The following is a 23,353-nucleotide window of genomic DNA, read 5'->3' on the forward strand; positions in this document are numbered from 1 at the left end:
AAAAAAAAAAAAAAAAAGCTCTTAGCCTTAGTAAAAATCCAAGGCTTCCCTCCTCCCCACCTCCCTACTGAAGAGCTGCAGCTCTGTTAATTATCCTCTGGGAATTCAGTCCTGGGGCACATCCTCTTCTAAAGGTGAAGGGGAGACCTCCCAGTTATTTAACCCCTGAGTTATGGGCTCATGGAATGTCAACCCTTGTGCCAGGCTGGAAAAGCAGCTCGGACTGACCCTCCCTCACGTGTCTCCTGCACAGTCTCAGGATTAGAGGCTCCTTGTAGGCTCCGTAGTGCAGGATTCCCTCCTGGGATGGCACACACCAATCTGTGATTTGCCTCGTGTCACCATCACCACTCACAGACTGCCACCTAAAAAGGGTTTTATAAAGGATTATAGGGTGAGGACCCAGCACTGGGCACTCCAGGAGTCAGATCCCAGTCCTTTTCCCCCCACTCTTGGAATCTGAAGCAGATTCACTCCATGCCCTAGCTGGAATTCCACCACTCTCTTCGCTATGGGAGGTGGAAACAGGGGAGCTCGATGGCACCACGAGCTCCAACAAGCCCTGGACTTGGTTTCATGTCATCCCGAGCTGTTTTGCTCCTTAGCACAATTAGTTTTCAACACCTGAAAGTGCCCGGCAGTTGTGGAAGTTATTTATGGATTGGAGGATGTGTTTCCCAAGCACACCCTAACCAGAAAGTTACGGAGATAATTGCCTGCCCTCTGGGATGCAGAAGAACAAACCCAACTATCCCTGGTTGCCCACACCCCTTTCTGGGGGATTGATTTATCCCTTTCCACTGGACACATCAGAACTTGGCTTGTCAGCTTTAATTAGCGGGGCCTTGGCCCGGTTCATTACGGCTCCCACCTCTCCTTGGAGCAGCTGCACTTTCAGCGGGGAACCACCTGGTTTGCCTGCCCCCATCCCTGCCCCCTCTTCCCATCACCTGTGGGGTAGGGGCTGCAAATTACAGGTTGCTGTGGGGTGGGAAGAGCAGCCGGTTCTGGGATCATCCGTCACGGCAGGGCCCTGTCAGCACATTGGCCCCACTGCCACCCCCTGCCCTCCCCGAGCTGAGCCCCACTCGGGATGTGGAGGAGCGAAGGGGGGCCAGGACTTCGGGATGTCCCTGGCATTGCTGACATTGGTGAAATGCGCTGTCACCAGCAGGCCAGGGACATCCCAGGAGACGGAGAGATCTGTGGGAGCAGGGATGGGTTTGTAAATAGAAAATGGAACGGTGGCTCAGGGCAGGACCCTGCTTTAGGGTTCTGGGTGGGTCAGAAAAGAGCCTGTGAGGACTGGGCAGGTTTTGGGACCATGTGTGACCACACCAGTGACCCTCCAACCCACCCTGATGGGAGGGGAAGGGGCTGCTCCCCACGGGGGTGGTGTGGGGGCTACCACCACACCAGCACAGGCTTCCATCGGGCTTGGAAACGACACCAAACCCCCAAATTTCAGGCGGGCATGGTGGATTTTAGCGTGTGTCCCTGCCCAGCACCCCCTCCCTCCCTGAGAGGCTTTTTGGGAGCTGAGTGGTGGCGTTTGGGATGGAGCCGTGGGAGTAATTAGACTAATTATGGGTGTAACTTCCCAAACTTCGTGCTAAGCGGTGCTAATGGCTCGTTTGCGTGATTCCCATCTCCTGCTGATCTCCCTGCCTATTATTCACTGCCCCAATTATTCCTAAGAGAGGACAGAATTACATCCAGGCCTTAATTTCTGCTCCAGCTTTCACTGGGGTTTAGAGCCCACCACGCCCTGTCCAGGCTGATGATTTTCTTCGCTCTCCAAATAGTCTGTCTTGGCATTTTTTTCCCCTCATTTCACCCCATTCACTTTCCCCTCTCTCTCTCTCTATTTTTTTGATTCCTAGAGCTCGATCTTGAGTTATTTTTACTCAGAAAGCCAACCCCCCCCATCCATTGGTGGGAAGGCACGGTAGCTTCTCCTTGCTACAGCACAGTCCCAGGGCCTGGGACAAACAATGGTGTGCCTGAGGTGGGAATGCCTGTCCTTGTCCCATCAGCCGAGGAGTTGGGGTTTCCCATTTGCACGTGATCCACTGGGCGGATAAAAGCCTTGGACCGAGAATTCCATGCTTTTTGGTGGCCGGCTGAAGGATTGAGGTGGCTGCTGGTGGCCGAAGCAGCCCTGGGAACCCTTTTCATTGCTGCTAAGCACACACCGGCTATACCCATGCAGAAGCTGTGGCCTTTCAGGGATAAGAAGGTGAGTTCCTTGCGTTTGTTTTTCCATGTTGCTGGGACCTGGCTCTCTTCTCCAGTCTCTCCTGGGTCCAGTTCCTTGGTTGCTGTTGCTTGTTTTGTGCCCTTGCCTGTGCCGTGGGTCCCTTCACCCATTCCCGTGTTTGCATTAATCCTGGCTGCCTTTTCCCGGTGGGAAAACTGAAGCAGGGTAAATCCTAAAGCAAAGAAGCTGGAAAAGGGCGTTAGGAAATGCTGGTTTGGAGCTGCCCTCCCGGGAAGGGAACAGCCTTATTCTGGGCTTTTCTCCCCCTTTGCGTGCATTTCGTGGCGTGGTTAATGCTGGTTTTCTTGCTAAATTGAGCAACTTGAAGCATCAAAACTTGTCAGGAGGTGAGAACCCAACCTGTAGGAAACTGCGTGGTTTTGTTCGGAGACGTGCACAGGAGTTTAGGGAATGGGATAAGTTGTTTTCTAGAGAATCAGGAAAGTTGGGAAGGGTGTGGAGTTGGCATTTCCAGCCTTTGGCTTTAAGGCTGGGTAGGCAGGTGGGAGCAGAGCCTGGCAGTGCCCTGCCCCAAGGTGGCACCGGGTTTGGGGTGGGATGTGACCCTCTCCCTGCTCCATGCTGGCACATCCCTGCTGTGCCAAAAAACCCCAGGGATTCCAGCCAGGAGCTGTAACAGCCGAGGCTCGTTCGGTGCTTTTTGCAGGAGGCAGTGCCAGCCGAAAAGGGGCTGGTGCTGGTTTGTTCAGCAAAAGACTGGCTCCACTTCCACAGTGTCCTTTTGTCGTGGAGCTTGGGAATTATCTAGAGCCATGTGGGCACCATGCCTTTGGTTGTACCAAGGTTTGGTGGTGGTCCTCGAAAGCCATCACTGGCTGGGGACATCCCAGGAGGGACGGAGAAAGTCCCCTCTCCTTGTGGGGAACATCCCCACGGGCACTGCCCAAACCCTAACAAGAGCCCCAAACGATTTGGGGATTTTATGTAGCTTGTTATCTTAGGTGTAGGGTATTTTTTAAATTTTTTTTTTTTTTATTTGAAATCCCAGCACGAAATAATCCTCTTTTTCTGGTCGGAATAGAAATGGCTTGATGCCACGAGGCAAAAAAAAAAAAAAATAAAAAAAATAAAAGGCAGCTCTACCCGGTGCTGCGCTGATTTGCAAGGCTAGTGAGAGACTACAGAAGGCGTTTTCAAATAGACTCCGATATTTTCAGTGCTTGAAGAGGGCCCGACTACATGACACCTTTTTTGAAGCCCTGATTTACAATGGCCCCAGGCTGAGTGCATTATAATTTGCTGCGAGAAGTTCCAAAGTCGCAGTACTTTCAATAATGAGGAGAGAAACCCTAATACGAGAAGACTTTTCCTTTTTTTTTTTCCTTTTTTTTTTTTTTTTTTTGGTATTGTGTTTAATGAAAAGCTAAAAATGTGCTAATTTGTAAGTCCTGTTGTGGTAGTGGCATCAGAGGCTTTTGAAATGCGTTACTGACTTGGGGAGTATTAAGGAAAAATGACATTTTGCTACTAGCAGAAAAGTCAATTATAATGTTTCCACACTTTAGAAAATTGCTGATGCAGGATGGGAGTTAATAGAACAGTCAGCTTCACTTTGTGTTACCGGATTTGGGGGGTTTTGCTGAGAAACGTCGGCTTGTTTTTTAATTCTGATGGCAACTTCACTAACGGGCTGCCGCAGGTGCTGTGTGGTTGGGAGTCGTCTCGGTGAGGGTGTGATGTATTCCCTTGGGTTGTTCCCACCTGGAGCTGGTCCCTGTGCCAGCCTGGCGTGCTGCAGACTGCACAGGGGCAGGGAGAATCAGCATCGAGAAAGATTTAGCGTTTTGCTGTGGCTGTGATCCCTCCCTGGTGGTGCAGGAGCACTGAGGCTGCTGCAGTCTGTTCCCAGCGCCCTGCAGAAGAGCCCTGCTCAGTTATTTAAAAACATCTAAAGCAAGAAACAGGAGGAAAGGGCTGTCCTTCCCCACTGTGCTCTCGATGGAGTTTTCCCCCCCATCTCTTGGAGAAGGAGACAGCAGAAAACTTTTCCTAAGCTCTTGGGGAAAAGAGGGTGGGAGTTCTCACTGTGGTTGCCAGAGAGTTTTAGTGCTGCTGTTGAAAACCCCGGTGCTGGAGCTTTCAGGCAGGCAGGGGCAATCCCAGGAATCCCATCTCGGGGGGTACAGGTGAGGAGGTTGAACAGCTCATGCTCATCTATTTCCACCCCCCTGCCATGGGCAGGGACAGCTCCCACTGTCCCAGGTTACTCCAAGCCCCAGTGTCCAGCCTGGCCTTGGACACTGCCAGGGATCCAGGGGCAGCCCCAGCTGCTCTGGGCACCCTGTGCCAGGGCCTGCCCACCCTCCCAGGGAACAATTCCTTCCCACTATCCCGTCTAACCCTGCCCTTGGGCAGTGGGAAGCCGTTCCCTGTGTCCTGTCCTGCTCCATGCGTGGGTTGTATTTAAAGCACATTAAAATCCACAGGGAGGGAAATGCCCGGGCTTTATTTCTTCTGCTCCCTCTCCCAGGTGTTCCAAAGAGGGGTTCCTGCTTGGTGTGGCTAAAAGTGGAGGATGGGGGAGTGAGCATGAAGACTTTTGTAAAAGTCATGTCATATGTATTTCTCCTGCGTTTGCAAGAAGCAATTAAGCCAATTAATTTATTGGTAAATTATCTGATGATGAAGTACAAAATAACTGCAATGAAACGCTGACATTCACATTAATACCGAATTAGTTACTGTATTATGACTGTTCTTACAATGAATGCCCAGTAATTTAATAGTAATGGGACATTTAAATAATTTAGCTGATAATTCTCTGGATCACTTACATATATAAATGAGCATGACAGCTTCTTCTCTCAACTTTGCTGCTGCTGGATTGCTCCCACCTCCACACCAGGAGGCAAAGCAGCCTGGCCTCCCTCTTTGCTGTCCCTCAGAGCTCACCTTTGGCTGGGTGGAGGAGGCAGGATTTTCCCCCTCCATCAGATCGTGGGAACGCTGTGGCTGGAGAGCAGAGTGCAGTTGTGCTGGGCTTAGCAAAGCCACAACCTTTTTATCTCTTTCCGTGAAAGATCTCTGGGTGGAGATGTTGGAGGAGCATCCCTAGAGGGGGTTCCTCTGAGAGCCAGTGGGAAGGGTGTTGGAGATCCAGCCAGGGCCACTTCATTGAGTAATTCAGACACTGAGATTACTCCATGTGTTGGCTCTGCTTGATACAACTGCTTCATTCATTTTACAAGTAGCTGCACTCTCTGTAATAATAATTACAAACAGCATTAAAATTGCTCCTCATTCTTCCCTCCCCGTGAGGAGCCTCTCCTGAGGAGAGCAAGGGCTTGGCAGCCACACAGGGCAGAGCTTTTCTGCTTTATGGGATGGTTTGGGTTGGAAGGACCTTAAAGGTCATCCCATTCCACCCCTGCCATGGGCAGGGACACCTTCCACTGTCCCAGCCTGTTCCAAGCCGTGTCCAACCTGCCGTGAACGCTTCACCACCTCTTTGTCACCTCCTGCACCCACAGAGCTGTTTGTAGTTAAACTGGCTGTGGCTTCTAAATCCCCACAGAAAGAAAGAAATGCGAGCAGCCACCAGTGCAAGCTACACCTAAAGGAAAAATTCCCCAGTGTTTTTTTCCCCCATGAACTGGTGGCTAGTGGGGAAAACCTGCGAGTTTTCCCCCTTGTGAAAGGTTCTGCATCCTCCCTGCACGGGGTCGGCGTTGTGCCCTGGAGATGGATGTTGCCAGTCAGCTGCTTTTACTTTGCTATTGAGATTGCACTGAAGCTGCTGAAATATGAGTTAATGGGCTTGCTTACATCCTCCCGAAATGTGGTCCTTTCATCACATCACGCTGTGCTGTCAAACCTGTTGTGGAGAGGAGGGTTCCACTGTCGGCAAGATTGAGGGCAGAATTATCCAAATTAGTTTCCCTGCGGATGAGAGCAGAGATGAGGGGTTTTAAACGCAAACCCTGTCACCTCTGTGGTGAACCTGGCTTTTCTCCCCAGGAATGAAGTTAAGAGCACCTTGTTTGATAAAACTGGGGTGTGCTGCCAAATTTGGGGAGCCAGCAGCCTGCTCCAAAGAATAAGGGAAGGAAAGCCAACGTTTGTAGCTGCACTGTTGCAATGGATTGAACGCAGGGGCTGGCAGCTCATGGGGTCTCTTGTGTGGGTCATGCAGAGATTCCAGCAGCTGGATTACTGCTGGGAGAGCTGGGGGAAGGACTGGTGTCCCTCAGAAATGTCCTGAGGGGTCGCACAGGGGAGATGTGACAACAATTTCCTCTCTTACTGCTTGGTTCTCCTTGGCAGGGCTGGAGGTGCAGCCTCGAGGTTGGAAGGGTGAAACCGTGGGGAGCTTTGTACCAGACAGCAAAATACAGCCAGAAAGGACCACAAAAATCCCAAACTGGGGTAGCTCTGTCCTGTGTGCTGCAATAAGCCCAGAGGGAGAAAATTCAGATTATTAACCAGATCCATCCAGTTCTCTCCACTGTGCACAACGATACAGCTGGTTGAATAATTTTCTGTGCAGTTAGTTATGTGCAGGAGTCCTCCCAGACCTTTTTTCTCAGGCATTCCTCTTCTCAGGAGTGTCTTTTTCCATTTGGGTTCCTCTTAGGAGCAGGAGGGGCTCAATACCATCCCCTTCCCAGCAGGGCTTCCTACAGCAGTGCTGCCCAACGTGTACCTCCCAGCCTGTTGACAGAGGCACAGAGTGGTCCCTCAGCTCCCTGGGGATGGTGGGCCTTGTGTTTCCAGGTATTTCCAGTTACCTGTTGTCAAGGCCACACAGGAATTCTGTGATCAGAAGGAAGAGTGGGTGTTTGTGGCTCTTATTTATAGAAGACTATGGTGAATGGGATCCTGTGCCTTACGTGAAGGTGGTGCTGGCTCCATCAGTGTCCTGTAGGATGTCCCAAAGCTTTAGGGTATTCTGAGCACTCCTTGTAAATACTTTGCCCTCAAAATCGCTGATTCGTGAGCAAAGTGCATTAAGCAACAAATGCATTGCTATTTGTGCAAATAGGTTAATTAGTTATTATTTTCTATGGCAAAATAGATTAAAACCAGATTTTGGTGTTCATCTGCCCAAATTAGCACCTGGCTGCTTTGCTTTTCTCTGCTGACACCCACATATATGAATGTGTTCATGCTAAGGCCTCAAAAGGTGCAAGTGCTGTTCCTTGTGCAGCTGGGTAAATATTCAGCTTGTGGTGGATTGCACGAAGTGCCTCTTGATCCATCCCAATTAAAAAGCAGTCTTTATAGCTGTAATCGTTTTATTGAGGACTGTAACACTTTAGACCCACAGATACATAAAGCAGTTAGTTTTATAAAGCATATAGGATATTAAAGTAATGAAAGGCATGAAAGTGACATCAATTTTTAAGGAGAGTTACTTGCCGAAATAAATGAGTATGGCCTAAAAGTTGATGGCATGTTACAGGCCTGAGTAATGAACCCTTCTGCCCCCTAAAATCTCCTGGAATAAATAATGCTTGAGCAAGTCAGTGGTCATTAACTCTTTATCCTCTGAGAGCTACATGTTACATCTCATCTGATGGGGTTTTTTTTTTTTTAACTTGTAAAAATCCATTCAGAGAGGAATCCTCTTCCCTGGAATACCTATAACCTGAGGAGCATTAATCTGCCATGCCTTCGCAGTGAAGTAGAGCCGTGACTGCTATGGCCAGGTGAAAAATCCTTGAGGAAGTTACTTTTTCCCTTTTCCTTTCTTTCCTTTTTCTTTTTCTGCTTCCTTTGCTGCCAGTGCTGCGCTCCATGCTTTCCCCAAAGGGGTCTTGGCATACCAGGCCTGGAGAATCAAAAAGCATTTGTATGCTTTAATAAAATTAAAAAAAACATTTAAAAAGGCAAGACAGACCACTTAAACATTTTACTGCTATAATGGAGCATTCCTTAAAAAACCCAAACCTCTTAAAACCCAAGCTGGCTGGTGGAGAAGCCAAAATGAAACCCTCAGATCTCTTGAGAACATTATTACACCAAGAAGTGCAGCAATTGATCGAGCTGAGTCTCATTAACAGCAATACTTAGCTGGGCCATTTGTGTTGCTATAGTTATGGAAATGTTAAATTCCATGATCAACCCTATTTCCAGAGAATATAGCTCTTGTCAGAGCTCCCTCTGCTCCAGACTTGGCAGCAGACAAATCATCCCCTTCTCGTGCCTCTGCAAATCGATCCAGACAGTTTTGATTTCAATGAGGGGGCTTAGGAAGCAAAACAAACCCTGAACATTAAGAACCTGTTTATTGCTTTCAGATGCCTGTTCACAGGCCTGTGACTTGTAAATGATTTTGGTGGAGTTGCTCTGCAGACTCGCCCGGCTCCTGGGCTGTGGTGTCAGGGAGGCAGCTCTAGGCTGTGTGAGAATAATGTGAAGTGAAGGAGAAGGGAAGGCTTTAAAGTCAGCACTGGCTGGGAATCACTCCTTCTCTGTATGTACAAGAACCTTTCTCAACAAAGTCCTGCCTAAACCAGAGATTAAAATGCCACCAGGCATTGCCTGTGGTTGATAAAATGCCTTCCTTCTTGACCACTGGCTGCTATTTAACACCACAGCTCTGCCTCCTCTGCCCGTGTCATCTTCAGCCTCCCTCCCAGTGTGGCATCCTGCAAAGGCTTTTCCATCTGATCCATCCCAAATGCTGCCTCCAGCTTGAGCCTGGTCAGGCATCCTCTAGGAAATTGCCTTGTCCAGTTGCCCAGTGTGTGTTAGAGGAAGAGAAGTTGGGAGAAGAGGGATGGGAAGGGTATAGGGAAGAAAAACTCAAGGTGTTCCTCTCCTGGTGCCAGATGCTCCTGCTTGGTGTCAGCTTTTCAAGAGTTCTTTCTGGGGTCTGGGAAGGGCTGATGATGACAGGCACCCTGCAGATAAATACTCTCAGCAGGTGGTTGACAGGGGTCAAGCATCCATCTGGCTGCTGGACACTGCAATTCTGCTCTAATTACCCAAATTAGCTGAGCACCTCTCCTCCAAAAACCCTGTCCTCACTGATAAAAACATCCTCCAGCCTCCTGTGTGCCCACATCTAGGCAGGACATGGGTGGTGGTGGGGAGGAACCCTGGGCTCTGAGTGCAGCTGAATTTTGCTGCCTTAGTCCCAGACCAAACTATTCCTGGTTTTGGGAGAACAGCAGAGCTGGATCAGGGTGTGTTGCTGTTTGTGGCCCTTCCCATGAGTGGGATGAGAGGGGTGAGGTGGTGATGGTGGGTTTGGGCTCCAGCAGGAATTGCCTTTCCCCAGCAGCAGCTGTGGGAAGCCACGAGAACCCGGTGATGTGTCTGGCCCTGGGTGAGACTCCACAAAGCCACAGCGAATTTATTTCCCCTCCAGTTTTGTGTGCTGGGTGTAACACCCTCCAGACCTTAAGTGGGAGGTGGAGAGAGTAGGAAAATCTTGCCCAGAGCTTTCTGGGAGCATGGTGGGGTCGAAAGAGCTGTTTGGTGGGGTGATCATCTTCCTCCCAGCTCTGGGTCACTGGCAAAGGACTCCGAAGCATTTGGCAGGAGAAGCCAAGAGACTTGGGATGTGTTCTCTTGTTCTTTTCCCAGTTCTTTGTGCAAATATTTCAGTGCACAACAGTAACTTTTTGCCTCTTTAACTGGTGTAACTGTTCCATGAGATGAGTGAAGTCAGCTCCTCAGACATGCCTAAAATAAAAGTCCCTTTTTCACCAGCATCTGAACTGGGGGTGTGAGTTACTGGCAGCAGTGACTGATCAGAGTTAAAATGTTTGGTTTTTGGAGGAATGATGCCCATAGGCTTTGGAATGGGTTTTCCTATGTATTTCTGTAGCTGTCCCATCCCTGGAAGTGTCCAGCTTGGATGGGGCTTGGAGCAACCTGGGCTAGTGGAAGGTGTCTCTGCCCATGGAATGGGGTGGAACAAGATGAGATTTAAGGTCCCTTCCAAGCCAAACTATTCCATGATTTTGGTCCAGTCACTACCAGGCAGAAGTGGTGTGGTTAGCTGGCTTTGCCTCTCTAGAAATCCTTTCTGTGTAAGGATTTGTACCAACCACCCTGGTGCACTAATTTATAATTTCAAAAAATGTGGATGTGTAATTGGGGCAGAAATTTGAGTGAATGGAATGGAGAAATCACATTGTCACAAATTTTGCATTATTTATATTCATTTTGGAACACTGGCAGAATATAAATGTCAGACTAGGAGATTCATGCTTTCAGGGAAGAAAAATCAAAGATTCATCACAGGGCTAATCTTTACTTTGAGTGCAGTGTTCTAGCTGCCCCACTTCCACAAGGGACAAAGCAAAGCAAGGGGAAAGGCCCAGAAATGGCAATGATTAGAAGCTTGGGAAGAGGGGCTTCTGTGTGAGGGGAGGTGGGGATTACTGGAGTTAATTAATGCACGAGGCCATTTTGACAATCCTCTTCCCCTGTGCCGTATTACAGGTGCTGCAGCAAGGCTCCATGACATTTAAGGGAAACAAAATTCCAACAGATAAAAGGAAATACTTTCTTAAGGGCTGTAATTAATGCAAGGAGAGATGATTGCCGTGGGATGCTGAGGATGGGATCATTTGAGCCGTGTTCCAGATGAAGCACTGCCCAGGCACTTGGTGCTGTACAAAACAGGCACGTTTAGAGTGACTGGGATAATATTTTCAAGTTAAACTCGGACTAAATACTTGCTCTCATGTTGCAGGGTACAAATGGATTACTACTTGGAGCTGGGAATGATGGAGTATTTTTTTTTCCTTTGCTGTAACACTGAACCATTAGCCTTTCCCTAAGGAGAGATACTGGTTTAGTGAGGAAGCATGGTGGGGGGAAAGAGTAATTTGCCAAATATCACAAATGCTGCCTGTGTTGAGCGAGCCAAATGGCTCTAAATGGAAATTGGGAAGTACTCAGCAGGGCTGGGAGAAATATGCACTATCATTAGGTCAGCAGTGGAAGAAGCCTCAGAGAAAGCTGTGAGAATCTGCATCCTGTCTGTGATGGGAGGTGCTGGGGGATTCAAGGAGCAGGACGACAAGGAAACCTTTCAGCCAGGAAAAGTGGAGGGTTCATAAGCAGTAGAAAACTCTTTTGGGGTCTCCTGGAGCAGTACAGAGGTCTTAACTCATTTGGAGCTCCTGGTGTGGGCTGCCTGCAGCTCCTTGGGGCACAGCAGGGCGCTCTGCCCGGTGGCCAAGGATTTTGTAGCATTTATTAGGCTTGAAGGTGATCCATGGATATTTGAGGCACACGTAGAATCACAGAACCAGAGTCTGGTTTGGGTTGGAAGGGACCTTAAAGCCCATCCCATTCCACCCCCTGCCATGGGCAGGGACACCTTCCACTATCCCAGGCTGCTCCAAACTCCATCCTTGGACACTTCCAGGGATCCAGGGGCAGCCACAGCTGCTCTGGGCACACTGAGTGAATAAAAGACCCCTCAAATGCTCTCAGTTTTGCCCTCAGGATTTTATAGCCCCGAGGGCAGGGATAGAAGAGCGATGGAGCTTGAGGCAGAAGCTCATTTATTTTAAAGCCTGAAATGAAAATTTTAAGGGAAATTCTTGTTTGAAATGATTTAAGAGAAGGTCTCAGATCTTGATCCCTGTGTGGACATTGAATGCCCAGGTTTTTTGCCTTCTCAAGGTGACATATCCAGGCTTGCTGAACAGCTCTGGGAGGAAAAGAACAAATGCATGGAATTAATGGCCCGTGTGTGTTTTATCCATGCACGTGGAGGCCACTCTGCCCATGTGAGCTGGGTGCCAGCAGCTGGTTCACCAAAGCACTCTGCCAGCCGTGTTGCCAAAATAACGACTGGCTTGGCACATCCCCAGATGGGAGAGATGGGTTTTGGTGCTGTTGAGCCCTAAATCATCATTCAAATAGTGAGGTGCCAACCCACCAGCACAATGAGCAGGTTCCTACATCAAGTGTGGCTGGACAGGGCAGGGGATAATAAAAGACGGGCAACAGAGCTCTGGAAGTCACCTGGAATGTTTCTTCCTCCTCTTTGTACACCGGGTCGTGTCTGGCCAGAGAAGTGACAAACTCAGCAGTCCTCAGTGGCTTCCTGGGCATCTGCAGCAGCCTCAGCTCGCTCAGGACAGTCTGCACTGTGTCCACGATGTGTCCCTGGGTGAAGCCATCCGACACGTGGGCCAGGCAGTTCAGGTTCACCAGCTTGGTGAGGGCCCCGCCGCTCTGCAGGATGTAGTGCTTCCACAGTGCTGAGCATCAGGACATGGCAAAGACAGGAGTTCAAGGAAAGCAGGAAAGATACCTTATTGTTATTATTAATTTTGAAACTGGAACAAGAAAATAAGGACTATTGATCAGGAAAGCCAAGATACAAATTTTTTTTGGTTTGCTTTCTTTTATCTTCAGATTTGCAGCATAGGGGCCTAAATAGGCACATGTGTTTTTAAACTCTTACTGATCATTTCTGGCTACCAGTCAGTACTTTTCAGCAAGTCATTAAGGGCACATTAAGTGGGGTGGACATGTGTGTGAAAAAGGAAAGAAACTCTGTGTGCGCACACAGAACATGTCCAGCGTTCCCATTTGGATGTGCAGAGTTAAGTACCTTTACCAACAGCCTGTTTTTATTTCTGTGACCCTCACCACAGCTTATTCCTGCTGAACTCAGGGCTGCTCTGAGGACTCCACGTCCCAAAGGCTTCCAGCCATGCAGGCACGTGTTGCAAGGTGCAAATTTTCTGGATTGGGGTTTTGCTTGTTACTTGAAAAGTAAATCTGGTTGTATCTTTTAGCTGTGAACCTCTGTGACATGATTGTTTTCTTTGGGGTTGTGAAGTGGCTGAGATTTTGCTTTCAAAAAAAAATAGGAATAATACCACTCTTTCGGTTTATGTTAAATAAGGAGCTGTTTCAGAGAAATTTAGGAAAACTTTGATCCTGTCTCCTCAGGCTTGGCTTTAAGGCATTATATAGAAATATTTGGAAAAAAAATAGAAGGATTAGGGATAAGAGGTTAAAAAGCTTCTTGAATGAGACATATTTGAGTCTGGTGTGCTTGAATGCTCAGATTTGGCATGAAGATGTTGGGGAGAGGCTGATGCTGCTGGCAGAGCTGCCTCGTTCTTCCTTGGGTTGCGACGTCGATACCGCGGGCTCGAGCCCGTAACTATTGACAGCTCTGCACTGCATTTCTCACTCGAGCAAATTGTGGTCTCCCACTTGAATTGCACTTGTGCTCAATAAATATTGGCTGAATCACCAGTTCATAAAAGAGGAATTGATGCACACAAGAGCAAGCACAGTAATATATTGTGTGCTGCAGCTCCTGGTGCAGGTGTGTAACACAAGGCACTGCCTCGCTGGGTGATTAATGGCAAGAAGTCAGTATGGGATTGTGAATCTTCCAGTTTAATGATTTCCATTGTATATTTACTGTTCCCACTGAGCCCAGATTGGAATACTCTGGTCTGTAACCAGAGGGAGGGCTGCAGCAGACAGGTAGTTGTGCACTGTGGCTTGCAAGAATTTGTTATGTCATTATTTTTCTGTCAAAACAAGTTTGTTTCTTTCTCAAATGGGGTGTCAGGCACTGAAAATTGACAGGATTGGGAGGTGAAGATCCTGTTTCCATAGAACTTCAGGGAAGATTGAACCTGAAGAACAAGCCAGGCACTGTCTCAAATGGGGGCAACGTCAAAGAATTAAAGCTACAAGTTTAATCTGCTTTAAAATGCCATGAGTTAACTTTTTGGGGTGTTCTTAAGTGTGCTGTTGAAATCCCTTGAGCTGGCCCTTTTTTTTTGGACTCCAAGTTAGTGGTGAGACTCCCAGAATGTGGCAGTTCAACCCCCAGAAGTGAGCACAGCTAAATTCAGCTGCTATCACCTCCTTTCTCTAGGTTTTACTCATGTCCCCTTATCTCTCAGCAATTTATCAGAGCTGTAACCTAACATGAAACACATGTTCCCTTGCTTGGTGACCATTTCCCATCCACACCAGGAAAGTTACGGAACGTGGGAGAGATTTACAACGTGCTAGGCAGCCAAAATCTGTCTTGGGCTCGCCCAAATGTGCATCACCTCGGTGCCCTGGCTGCCTCTGAGGGATGCAGGATGGAACTGGACTGCACAGTGTGTTTGTAAGAGTTTTGTAACAAGGTGACAGTGTGGACAGAGCAAAGAGAACCTGTGTGGCAAGGTCCCTGAGCCAAATGTGTTTTCTTTTCTTGCTGTTTGTTGCAGACTTCAGGGTGCTTAAAATCGCAACACATTGGAAGTTTGTCTTATTAGACCAATTTACATGGCTAGAAGAAAAAGCCACTGATTTCCTTACAAGCTTTGAGTCTCAGTACATGGAATATTCCATGGGTTTTTTTCAGACTTTGGGAGCTGTCTATCACTGTAAACATTTGACAGACCAGACGTGCAAATTCTTGGCTGCCTCTACAATTTCTCTCGCGATCTGTAAGTGCAAAATGTGGAATTTGGCAGTGAGAACATTTAGGCCTCCGGACATGGTTTGGTTTTGGAGAGGCCTGGAAGTTGTGTTGTTTAGAGTTTGGAGACCGGAAATTCAGAATTGCAAGCTGGAACCAGAAATTCAGAATCACTGTGTTTAAAAAATAAATAAAAGCTTCAAATAGAAAATGTGTGCTGAAGTAGGATCTTGTGCTTCAGACGGAGGGGAAAACCAGCTCAGTCTGAGCTTGGTGCACACTAAACTCATGGAAAAATGGGAATCGCTGCTGAAGAGTATTTTAAACTCTTCTCCCAACTTCCACTTCTATTATTTGATCTTTGGGATAGCCTGTATTGATTTGACCTAAATTTTCAGGACTTGAGGTGCACCAGGGGCATGACTTGAGTTGAAGGTCAGTTCTGAGGGTAACTAGACAATAAACGTGGACTTTAAACAGTAGGAATAACCACGGGGACTACGTGAAATACTTGCCACATCTTGTCAGGTAGTCGGGCTTAGGAACGAGAATGATTTTCTGGAAGACTTTGCAGAAAGGTCCCAGATTGGCATCGAAGGGCCTGGCAGTGGTCCCCACGAGCAGCACCCTGTCCTTGGGTTTCAGAGCCCTCAGGAACGGGGGCAGCATCCTTGCCAGGCGTTTGGCGTTCATCTGCAGCACGTGGAAATGCGAGGAGGAAAAGAGTTGTTAACGATGCTGACAGCTCCGAGTTAATGAGCTGGAGCTGTACCTGCTGCCTGCAACAGGATTTTGGGAGGGTTTTTAGTGGCCTGGTTGTATGTGGTATGAGCAGAGGAGATACCAGCACAAGGAGGAAGGTTCTGCCTCCTTGAAATCGGGTTAAACACTTGATTTCTGTTTCTATTTTTGTGGGTTTGTGCCGGTGCCTTTCACTATTGAGTTTGCTGCTCAAGTTATTCAAAGGTGGAAGGAAACAACTCACTTAAAGAAGGAAATCCTTATTTCCAGCTCAAGGAGAAATACTGCAGGGACCTGCAAACCTGATGAACCTCAGCAGGCAGAAGATTGTAACCTTGTTTGGAATCCTCCCAGCTCTTGGAGATTACGATTTTCTGACTTCTAAGTGTGAAAAATACACTTCCTGTTTTTTGCTGTGGTTTCTAACTTGCTGAGGTTCTGAGAACAAAGGTTTTGGGAGCTCAGGGTTCATGTCTTTGCAATAATTTACTACTTGACTTTGTAACACATATTTAACTACTTACAGAACAGATGAGTATTGAGCAAAACCTGTTATTGGAGAGTTTTGTTTGATAATGTTCAAATAAATATTGGCTGGAGAAGCCTAATCAGATTGCTGTGCTGTCACTACTGTTAATCAGTAAGCTTTCCCATAAGTTTTGGGGGGTAGAGTAGCATTTTTTTTTCCCCTAAATATGCTTGTCTTAACACTATATATCTGGTGGATCATTCCTTTTCTTCTCATAGTCATGCTGTGCATTTTTCCAGGTGTGCCAATTACTTCATCAAGATAATGAGCTGAGGGTGTCTTAGCCCCAGGGCTGGGCATGGGCCTGCTGCTGGCAGGGGTGACACTGCCAGCTCATAGTTTTGCTCCTGGGTGAAGTATCCCTCGGTCCTGGTGGCAGGAATGTCACCCTGGGGTGAGATTCAGAAGCTTTGGCTTCTGAAGGCTGAGCTTAGCTCATCTTGGAGCAGCCTGGTCTAGTGGAAGCTGTCCCTGGCCATGGGGTTGGAACAAGGTGACTTTTAAGGTCCCTTCCAGCCCAAACCACTCCATGACTCTCCAGAATTCCAGCACTCCTAAGGAAGGTTCCCCAGACTGCCACTGACCTCTGTCTGTCCCTCCAGTTTCATGCTGTCCCCTCCAAATGCTGCATGTCCTGTGAACAACTTGGGATGTGTGGGATTCCAAACCTGGAGCCAATAGACTCCCACCCAGGGAAGAGACCTTCTGTTAAATGCCTGCAGGTCTTGGGATGAGTAAAAGGGGCAGAGGTGATACCTTGGATTCTGAAGTGGGCAGGACAAGAAATCCATCCCCACTGATGGCTAAACAGAGCAGGATCATGAGTAATCCAGGCCATCTTTGGTCCCTAATCTTAATTTTAATCCCCATCTGTACTTCCTGCCAAGATTTGAGCCCAAGAGAAAGGTTCCCCCTCGCTGTGGGGACTGCTGAGGGCATCGATCACTGCACACCCATCTCCTCATGCAGCCCTTGCAGAAGGAACAGCCCCATCCAAGGTTGGGTTGCCTCATGTTGCCTTTCCAAAATGCAGGCTTGTGACCACCCCACAGACAACCTAAGAATAAAGCTCTAAAAGCAAAATATGTTGCAGGGAGCAGGAATTGGGGTGAATTGCCCTCTGCTGTGGTTTTGTTGCTGTGACTGTTGGGCAGTGTTTTAAAATTTTTTTTTTCCAGTGGAGAAGCTCCACAGAAGAGGGAAGAATGGAAGCAGTGGCATTAGGACTCCTGGGAACCCAAAGAAAATAATCTGTAATTGTAACTATTTAACACAGGCTCTTTGTTTTTGCAGTGGAAATTTATCCTTGTTACTTTATTGTTCACTTTGGCTCCATCCAATTTCACAAATTAATAGAGCTGAACAATTTAAGCTCATCTCAACTTGGAGCTTCTTGCCTCATATTTTGAAATTCTCCATTATTCCCTTTTACTTTCCAGTGCACTGATGAGCAGTGACTGGACTATTTTTAAATAAAGCAAGGATAGGTGGAAGAGAGAAATGTGACCTCTTGGGGGCTCTTAAGAAGTCACAAGACTCTCTTAAAAGCTAAAAAAAAAAGAAATGTTAGTGAGACAAGCTATTATCAAGCAAGCTTTGGCAGGTCTGGTCATAGTGGTATGAGCTCAGCTGAGGAATACACTTGTTCCTTTGTGTGGGATGTCATGCAACAGGAGGAATTACCTGCACTGAAATAAAGAAGAACTCACCTCTTCCTCTCCCTTCGGTGTCCCTTTGGAATATAATCTCTCTGTGCCTCCAATCCACACAACTGAAGGCTGCAATTCCTTGCCCACCTGTGAGAAAACGGGGGAGAAAAGGCCAGGAGTTGATTAAAACAGCTGCAGTTTCATACCTGGGAGCCTGGCACTGTGCTTTTGAATCCAGATTTCAGCAGCTCAATTAGCCTGGCTTATTTTTTATGCCCAGGAATGTTCAGCACTCATGGATGGCACTGCTCAGCAGCCTTGGCAAATCCAACTCTTTCCAGTTAGGAATTGAGCATTAAGAGCCCATCCCAGACTGGAGCATTTTGTCTGCTTAGCTTTAATTCCTCAGCACAGATTCAGCTGCGTTCCTGCAAAAGGAAGCCCCGATTTGGTATTCAGTGGAAAATTATAGTCCAAGGGCAGCTTTAGGTTGAGGCTGGGATCCCACCCTGGTTTTCTGGATGGGGAGACAGGCAGGACATGGCTGTTGCATGAGAGGGGAGGGCACTATCTTTAAGCAAAATAGTTTGTCAGTCTTCTGGTTGAAACCCCAGCATTGAATTTGCAGTGGGCCCAAGAATTAAATTTGAAGGGAGTGGGGGAGTGAGTCCAAAAATGGGTTTTCCTGCTCCAAAGTCGGAGGCACGATACCTCTGGTTCACAGCAGGATGGCAGCAATGCTACAGGCTTTTTCCACATCCTGCACTCTTCCCCATTGCTATAGAAACGCCAGAGGTTGAGCCATTCCAGAGGTTTAGACATTCTGCTGCCAAATTTTAATCACTTTCCAGTGGCTTTCAGAGTTTGCTCAGCAACAAAAGTGATGGCTCGAGGAGTCAGCGGTAACGAGACAGAGAGAGAGAGAGGCACAGAGCATCCTTCTATCCTGCCTTTTTTTTTTCCCCCCCTTTAATTCCCCCTAGTTGAAACCGCTGCTTTCAGGAAGGCAGCTTACAAAATCCATGGGCTGTGTACATCACAAGCTCCTGTCTGATTGACAGCCAGGCAGGAAGAATGAAGTTGTGAGCATCATTGCTCGCAGCACCGCAGTTGATTTTTGTGGCTGTGTTTCAAAGAGGGAGCGTGGCTGTAGAGGAGGGATGGGGAAGGGGACAGGAAATGAGGGCTGTTCATTTTGTTTGCTGTGCTGGTGGTGGGCTGAAGTGGGAGCAGTGCCAGCTTGAGCATGTGACACTTTTGTTGATGGCAGCTGGTCAGTCCTGGAACATGTCAAGTGATACCTCCAAATCCAGAACAGCTGGATTGTAGAATCATGGAATGGTTTGGGTTGGGAGGGACCTTAAAGCCCATCCCATTCCACCCCCTGCTGTGGGCAGGGACCCCTTCCACTGTCCCAGGCTGCTCCAAGCCCTGTCCAACCTGGCCTTGGACACTGCCAGGGATGCAGGGGCAGCCCCAGCTGCTCTGGGCACCCTGTGCCAGGGCCTGCCCACCCTCACAGGGAAAGATTCCTTCCCAGTATCCCATCCATCCCTGCCCTCTGGCACTGGGAAGCCATTCCCTGTGTCCTGTCCCTCTGGGCACTTATAAAGAGTCTCTCTGCATCTTTCTTGTAGCTCTTTCAGGCACTGGAAGGGGCTTTAAGGTCACCCCAAAGCCTTGTCTTTCCTAGGCCAAACAAGCCCAATTCTCTCAGCCTTTCCTTGTAGGAGAGGTGGTCCATCCCTCTAATCAACTTGGTGGCCTCCTCTGGACTCACTCCAACAGGTCCACATCCTTCCTGAGCTTCTTCTTTGTTGGAAGGCAGGAACTCAAATATTCAGTGTTAATAGTGAAGATAAAAAAAAATGAAAACAACACATCAGAAGAGATAATACCAAAATCTTGCAGGAACTGCTGTGTGGGCTCAGCGGTTACGGGGATCTTTTCCTGCATGTACAGCTTGAGGGGTACCACTGATTCCAGGAGTGTGTGGAGCACAAGCTGGAATGCAGTGACAGATGAAAACTGTACAGCAACAATCCCTGCCTTTTAAGGCTGGGTGCTGTCCCATCTATCCCCTATCTATCCATTTCCAGAGGTACGTTTCGCACGTTCCAAAACCTCCACACACCCCCCTACACCTGCAGAGCACAAGGGACATTTGAGACGGTGACTTGTGGCTTTCCTTGAGTTGTGCAGCAGCCTGACACTCTGGGAATTTTGCTGGATATCCTGCTGGCCAAGGGCTGGGACACCTGTGGGAAATGCAGGCCAGTCCTACAGATTTGCACTTGCATTTGTACATCCCTAAAAAACCTGTTCAGTGCCTGATGCTGCAGTGGGGTGTGAGAGGGAAATAAGGGTGTGGGGGAGGTTACAGAGGCTACAAAAGCCATTGGCAAAGGTTGGACTCTGCTTGTGTCCTTGTTGCCCTTTCGGTGGGGTCACCACAGGCTAGGAGGTGCAGATATTCCTTGTTTGGCTTGGAGATGTTTTCTGGCATGAGCAGCACCCCTCAAATGCAGCCTGAAGTCTGAAGTTGGGTTATACCTTCATTTTTAACTCTTACAGAAGAACTGCTCGCTGTTGTGACACCTTCCATCTTCTTTGCCCCCTTTATTTCTGTGCTAAGTGGAAATATAATGAATAACCTCCATTTTGGCACTTCGAGAGAGAATTCTGTGTTTTCTGTTTTGAGGCAAAGAGCTGAATGTAGAAAATGGCCTGCATGTATTTGTTGCCCAGAAAAGCTGTGGGTGTTCCATCCTGGGAAGTGTTTAAGGCCAGGCTGGATGGTGTTTGGACCAACCTGGGATAGTGGAAGGTGTCCCTGCCCATGGCAAGGGGGAAACTGGATGAGCTTTAAGGTCCCTTCCAACCCAAACTGTTCCATCATTCCATGATTTTTCGGGTGTTAATAGACATTAATACAACCTAATTCAACACACTCTGTTTGGGCCTGGCTGTTTCTTCTTGTAAATCCAGCTCAGACACCCAGAATCCATTGGCATCTAATTTAAATGGTTGGCAGATCCGTAGCAGACTGTATATCCCCCCGTGCAAGGGCTCCATTTGAATTATCCACGGACAGTTTGAATCCATGGATAATTAAATGCACTGTACATAATTAATTTGTAATTGAAATTTTATTAGCTTTGCTGCAATCCCACAATTTGTTGGAGCTGCCAGCAGATGGCCCCTTAACCCTTCTAATACCACACTGAGATTTGCACTTCAGAAAAATCATTATGGAAAAAATAAAAACCCCTCTCTCATCCTGTTCTCAGCAGTCATCAAAGATCAAACAGCACTTTTGAGAGCCTTGGGTTCAACTTTTCAAACCTGAGAGCCAGAGTTTAACAGTTAAATTGTTACACTTGAAAATGCAGAAATTTGATTCTTGCCCAGTGCATGTGCACAAGGCTCCTTCAAACTTAAAGGATTTGATGGAATTTTTTATTAAAAGGCCCAAGATTTTCTGGAAGCTCAAGCTATTGCTGAAAACTGCTCAGGGCTCTGTAGTTTATACACCCAGAAATGCTGCACTGAAACCTGTGATTAGACCTTATCAGTGGGAGCATCACCAGGTAAATATTCCAGGGCTCCAGTGATGATGCCACTGTATTCTGGTTTGTGAGGCAGCAAATGACTTGGAACAGGATAAATTTAATTTTTAACGTTAGGGTAACACAAGTTAAAGCTGCTTTCTCACAGAAATAACTGCAGATTTGAGCACTGGTGATAAATTTATCACTTCAAGGTTCTAAGGATTCCAGCTGGCCGAGCTGCACCGAGAAAAGAATTATTTTGGATGTTGGAAGAAAGACTCACTGTACTATTCCCAAATTTTAGCTGTAGTGGAAGAGTCTGGTGTGGCATGGAAATGCTAAACATACAAAGAATTCTGCCAGTGTACCAGGACAAGCTGTACCTGGCTCTTCAACCTGCCTGAAGGGACCATACAGCAGGGGTCATGAACAAATGAACATTAAAGCAGTGGGAAAAAAAAACAAATGAACAACAGAATTCAAAATTCTGTTGCCTCTAAATGCTGGGGTTGTATCATTTAATCTTAAATAAACTCCATCACATCCCTTTTTTTTGGTGTAACACTTAGACAATCAGCTCTGACTTGCTGAAGAGCAGACCCAAAGAGCCTGATAAGAGTCCCCCAGCACTGATGGTGTTGAAATATTTCTGGAGCTCGCTGCGCTGCGGAACTCCTGCACAGCACACGCACACAGCTTCCCTGCTGGTGTTGCCTCCTGGCCACCTCTCTCCCAACCTTTTTCAGCCTGGTCAGTGTTGCACTAACAAGGTTTCCCCCACGTGTGGCTTTGGGCACAATGTGCTCTCTGTGTGCTGCTGTGGCCCTGGCAGAGGGGATGAAGCCCCTGAGAGGGGCCGCGTCCCTCTGGTAGTGATTAACCCCCCGGCTGCCTCGTTTTGCTTGTCGTTTTTATTGCCCTGCAGTTAAACCTCATGAACTACCTGCATTTTTGTGTCATTGAGCTGTGCATTCTCTCCTCTCTCCTCGATCCTTTCTGGATCTGATTTTGTTTCCGTGCATCCTTCGCTGCCCTTCCTCGCGTCTTTTCTGTGAACTGTTGTGCCTCGGTGGTGTTTTGTGGGGACATAGGAGAGCCAAACGATTGCTTGGCACAAGCTGGTAGCCCAGGCTGGGAAATGGGGCTTAATTGAAATATTCCAGCATGTTCTGGTTCATGCTTGAAAGGGTGAGTTTTGTTTTGGGGGGGATTTCTGGGAAGTGCTTCTCTATTGGAGACAGATTCTCCCCTTTTGCTCCAAAGCAGAGCTGACCTGGCAGGATTTGCCATGGCTTTATGGAGAACACAAGTGCTCAGGCTTAGTGTTTGCAGCCTCTTTCAATAGTTTTCCCATTCAATATCAATCCCCCTTACATCTCCTCTGAATAGGCAGATTGAAATGTTGGTGTTTCCCTGCTCTGGTATGAGAAGTCATTTCCTCCGTGTGACATTAAAATGCCTGCCTGGACTAACACTCCAGCCTCTCTGGGATCAGGGCTGCTGTGTCTCCTGCAAGTCTCCTCCCTGAAAAAAGGGAGGGCAGGGGGGAAAAAAGAATATGGCTTTTGCATCTGAAACAAATTAAAGTTTCATTTTTTCCCCAATCCTATTCACTTGTTTAGGGCGTCTCCCACGGAACAACTGCCAGCAGCCAACACTCGGTCATGGAAGGGAAGTTTCCGAACGGTCATTTTATGCTCTCCAGAGTTTCCTTTCATTACAGAAACTCTTTTGTTTGCACATAGGATAGGTAATCAAAAGTGTGAGGTGACTTCACCTTTATCACGGAGCACCATTAATCCTTATTTACTAAATCCTGGTGTTTAACAGTGGTTGTGTGGATCCTAAGATAAGAGGGAAAGAACTGTCATGTTTCCTGTCATTCACTCTCAGCTTGGAGTGGAAGGTCTGTATTTTGCTTGACTAACTCTCCACAAAGGCACTTCTGGGAAGCTGGAGTACAAAGCTCACTTGACAACAGTTGCTGTTTCCAAAAAACCTGCCCAGAAGTGTCTGATTATGGAGATAGGGGGAATTTGCAGTGATCTCTGCACACAGGGCCCTCTAACGAGGGGTACTGTGGTGGGTCAGACAAGACTTGAGAGCTGGGAATATTAATTACGAAATGTCAGCTGCAAGATACCAGCTTCCATGTGACTTCCATGGTTTGTCTGCCACATGTGCCACTGTCCAGTGTAGTCTTACAATAATCCAAAAAACCCCCAGATTTTTCCCACTGTT

The 23,353-nt window shown here is 47.6% G+C and overlaps 1 protein-coding gene across 1 annotated transcript in view; it reads right to left on the minus strand.

The window, feature by feature from the left end:
• Positions 1-6,042: 6,042 nt before the first annotated feature.
• DRC11 (dynein regulatory complex subunit 11) overlaps positions 6,043-23,353 on the minus strand; it is a gene marked incomplete at both ends in the record, with an annotated part of 92,894 nt that continues 75,583 nt past the window's right edge. The window contains 5 exons of the mRNA XM_082285229.1: positions 6,043-6,160; positions 7,954-8,051; positions 12,218-12,456; positions 15,161-15,335; positions 17,622-17,708. Of these exons, the coding sequence (XP_082141355.1) occupies positions 6,043-6,160; positions 7,954-8,051; positions 12,218-12,456; positions 15,161-15,335; positions 17,622-17,708 (717 nt within the window). The remainder of the gene's footprint in view (positions 6,161-7,953; positions 8,052-12,217; positions 12,457-15,160; positions 15,336-17,621; positions 17,709-23,353) is intronic.

The sequence above is a fragment of the Coloeus monedula genome (genome assembly GCF_965178545.1).
Source record: "Coloeus monedula genome assembly, chromosome: 7".
Classification (NCBI taxonomy): Eukaryota; Metazoa; Chordata; class Aves; order Passeriformes; family Corvidae; genus Coloeus; species Coloeus monedula.